This window comes from Gavialis gangeticus, unplaced genomic scaffold, assembly GCF_001723915.1.
Source record: "Gavialis gangeticus isolate Ggan-Ray unplaced genomic scaffold, GavGan_comp1, whole genome shotgun sequence".
Lineage (NCBI taxonomy): Eukaryota > Metazoa > Chordata > Crocodylia > Gavialidae > Gavialis > Gavialis gangeticus.
This window is the reverse complement of record NW_017728995.1, coordinates 37,276,719-37,280,101: the sequence shown is the minus strand read 5'-3', so window position 1 is coordinate 37,280,101 and position 3,383 is coordinate 37,276,719. Positions and strand designations below refer to the sequence as shown.

The window sequence follows — 3,383 nt, the reverse complement described above, 5'->3', positions numbered from 1 at the left end:
GGCCTGATCCCACGACCTTTGCTCACATATGCTCCTACACTGACCTCAGTTATCCCTAGAGGGACACAGTGAGGCAGAGTCCGTGACACTCCTGGTATATGGATAACTTGCAGGAGGCTAAGGGTTGAAGGACTGAGCCTATAAAGTTTTGGCAGAAATTGAGGTGAAAGATTTCTCCACCTACAAGACGTATTCTAAAGACAATAATGTGCAGAGATTCACATCACCTGCATTAGCTTGGCCAGGCACAGCAGATCTAGACTCGAGGCATTGAGCTGCAAATGTACTAGACCTTTGCCAGTGTGAAATACGGACCAGCAGACCACCCAGCTACGGAATTTCTCTTTGGAATTATTTTCCAGTGACCAAAATGTATGTTTCTGTCTGTGGCGTGTCCCCACTTACCTTGAGGAAGGTTACAGTCCTTGGGCTTAATAAAGCCCCTTTTAATAAGCACACCAATGGGAATGCTCCAGCCAGCCAGTCTCCCATATCCTGTGTGACAGGACTTCTTCCCGCTCAGGTCCCTGAAGGTGAAGGCGTTGGAAGCATTCGATTTCACTAGCGCCACGGCATAATACACGCTGCTGCTGTCGTCAGCTTACAGAAACAGAAGGACACCGTTACCTCTTCCTGAATGTCTCAGTGACAACCTGCACATGCATCGTCTCATTTGCTGCTGACTTCCTAACACGCTCTGCATGAAGGAGACTGACCAGCAGTCACATTCCTCTTCCCATTGCAATACACGGTCTCTTTCATCTGGATTACAGTGTGATGTGGCATTCATATGCAGCCTTTCACTGACAGAGATGTTTTTATTGCTCTCAATCTAGAGAGATTTGTTTTAAATGTCATTAAACTATATCTATTAAAATCTGGTTTAATTCCCTGCCTCCTTTTCCCCTCACTTCTACAAAACTGTGTTTGGGTCCAAAACAACTTGACAAACTGCTTTAGAAAGCATGTTGTTTACAAATAAAATCTGCAGATGGGGGTGGGGGAATCTCTACAAATCATGCAGATTTCTAGAGTCCCAGACAGCAGCTCATTTCTGAACCCTTTCCAGCCCACCAACATCTTTGTAAAATTCATTATAAGAGCATAAGAACGGCCATGTACTGGGTCTTGCCCCATATCCTGTCTCACAGAGGCAGAGCACAGATGCTGGAAGGGAGAGTGAACCGGCTCTCCCCAGGGTTGTTTCCACTGCCCCTCTCTCCCTGGCTGCCTCCAGCACTGAAGGTCTAGGAAGTTCTGATTCAGAGGCTGTATCCCTAGCTCCCACGTGCAGTGGCTCCAAGAATGTGTCCAATCCTTTCTTTCAATCTGGCTAAACCGTCAGCTTCCACCATATCTGGGGCCACGAGTTCCACACTTCAGTTACAAGCTGGGCAACAAAGAACTTCCTTTTGGTAGTCTTAAACTTACTACATACTGGTTTCATTTTGTGGCCACTTGTTCTTGTATTGAGTGAAAGTAATACCCCCCATTTTACTTTTTCTTCACCATTTAGTATTTTGTAAACCCTTATGTCCCCACTCAAGTATCTCTTTTCTATATTAACATCACAGCTGTACATCACAGTCCACAAACAGTCTCATATGCTCTGGTGTCCTTACTCCTACATACTGTCTTTCTGCTTGGTATTCATCCACTACTGACTAGTGCCAGATTCTTGAGGTAGTATGAATCTCATTGTGTGATAAGTGACAAGAGCACATCTTGTTTTGTGCTCAAGATAGAAAGGAGGTGAATACACGTAAGGGTCCATACTGAGTATATGACACAGTCTTCCTTCTTCCCAGATTACTTCAGCCAACAAGCTCCACAGGGGGAGCCTGTTCTGTCCACACAGTCACTTCAGTTCAAGGTGGGGATTTTGGGATTAAAGGAACTAGTTAGCTTCCTTTTGAAAATGATTTTCCAGGTGGGTCCAGTGACCACAGACTGTGTCTTGAGAGGCGTTTTGAAACAGCCAAGGAGACAGGCAGCCTGGACAACAGAAGGCCTATGTTCCCTCTCCTTACCAGAGTAACTTTCCCCCGCAGCTGGCACCAGGCCATATGTCTTCCCAGCAGTATAAATATCAGCTCCACCCAGAGTTACAGCATCACTTTCCTTTTTCTGAAAATAAATACAATGCAGGAGTTGCATGAAAAAGAAAAAGTCCTTGACAAAGCGGGGTCACGCATCCCACAGCTACGTTCGGGAGGCACAACATTAGCAGCTCCATAAAGTACATTGTGGCCTATACAGCACACTTCCAGGCGCTACTCCACAGCAGTTACGCAGATAATCCCAAATTAATTTTCTATCACTTCACACCAATTAAGTACAGAATAAAACCCTTTACTCAGACAGGCCTCAGATGCTGAAATGCAGAAAGTGTCAACAGCAGTTGATTTAGTCCTTAAGACACAGGCTGGCTTTAAGATGCTTAACATCACTCACATTACTGGTGATACTGCAATGTCAGGGCGTCTGACTACCAGGCAGCAAAAGCAAGCTGCGATTCTTGCTAGACATGAGCTCTGGCAACCTCTTGCCAGGACCTCTTCACCTTCCTGCTGCTGCTAGCCACTCTCTCAAGCTAGAAGCAGCCTGGGGATGTAGAGCACATGAAGGCAAAAGCAGCCCTGTACTCTGACCTGGGGTAGAGAAACCAAGAAGCCAGTGGAGAGGGCACGAGGCTCCCTTTCCACTTAGCAGGGAGCCAGGGACCCGTGAGTCATAGAAGACATCTCATTCCCGAATGGAACAGGCCAGAGTTAGCCTCAGTACTCACCACACAGTTTTATTATCGACATTTTGGAAAAGTTCCCCTACACTGGCAAACAACACAAAACTGACTCAAATCCAAGCCCCATCCGCTGCAGAGCTCAGAGAGAGGCAAATATCACTTATCTACTAGTAAAATAAAGTCTGCCCCATGGATATTTTCACCCCCCCTCTTTTTGTGTATAATTCAATAACATTCTTTCCCTTTCAGAGAACAGCTACAATTTGTGGATGGATAGAAGGAGGAAACCCATCTTTTTAAGTCACATCTGTACATGACTAAGCATATTGCCAAACAAAACACACTTTCTGTGCAAATGGAATAGCTAGATTTCAGTGGAGAAAGGCCCACAGGACTACAGAATATTTGAGAGACCTTGAGCCATTTAGGAATGTGCATCTGTCTGTCCCGCCCCGGTAGAAAAGGATCCAAGCCATACACTCAAGTCTTGCCTGTGACTTTTAGGCTAAGCATGTTGATTTGCTTGGAATTCTTCCTCGCGAAACCCATTTTGCACAATCTCAGAACAACAGCACGGCTCGTCGTGCGTGTCAGAGAGGCCTCGCTGCCTCCAGGCACAGTGGAGCGCACTGCGACAATG

At 46.0% G+C, this 3,383-nt stretch overlaps 1 protein-coding gene across 1 annotated transcript in view; it reads right to left on the bottom strand.

Moving 5' to 3' along the window:
* Positions 1-3,383, bottom strand: part of MELTF (melanotransferrin) — a 66,102-nt gene that overhangs the window by 13,441 nt on the left and 49,278 nt on the right. Inside the window, exons 12-13 of the mRNA XM_019503532.1 lie at positions 2,031-2,127; positions 406-600 (exon numbers count right to left, since the gene is read on the bottom strand). Of these exons, the coding sequence (XP_019359077.1) occupies positions 406-600; positions 2,031-2,127 (292 nt within the window). The remainder of the gene's footprint in view (positions 1-405; positions 601-2,030; positions 2,128-3,383) is intronic.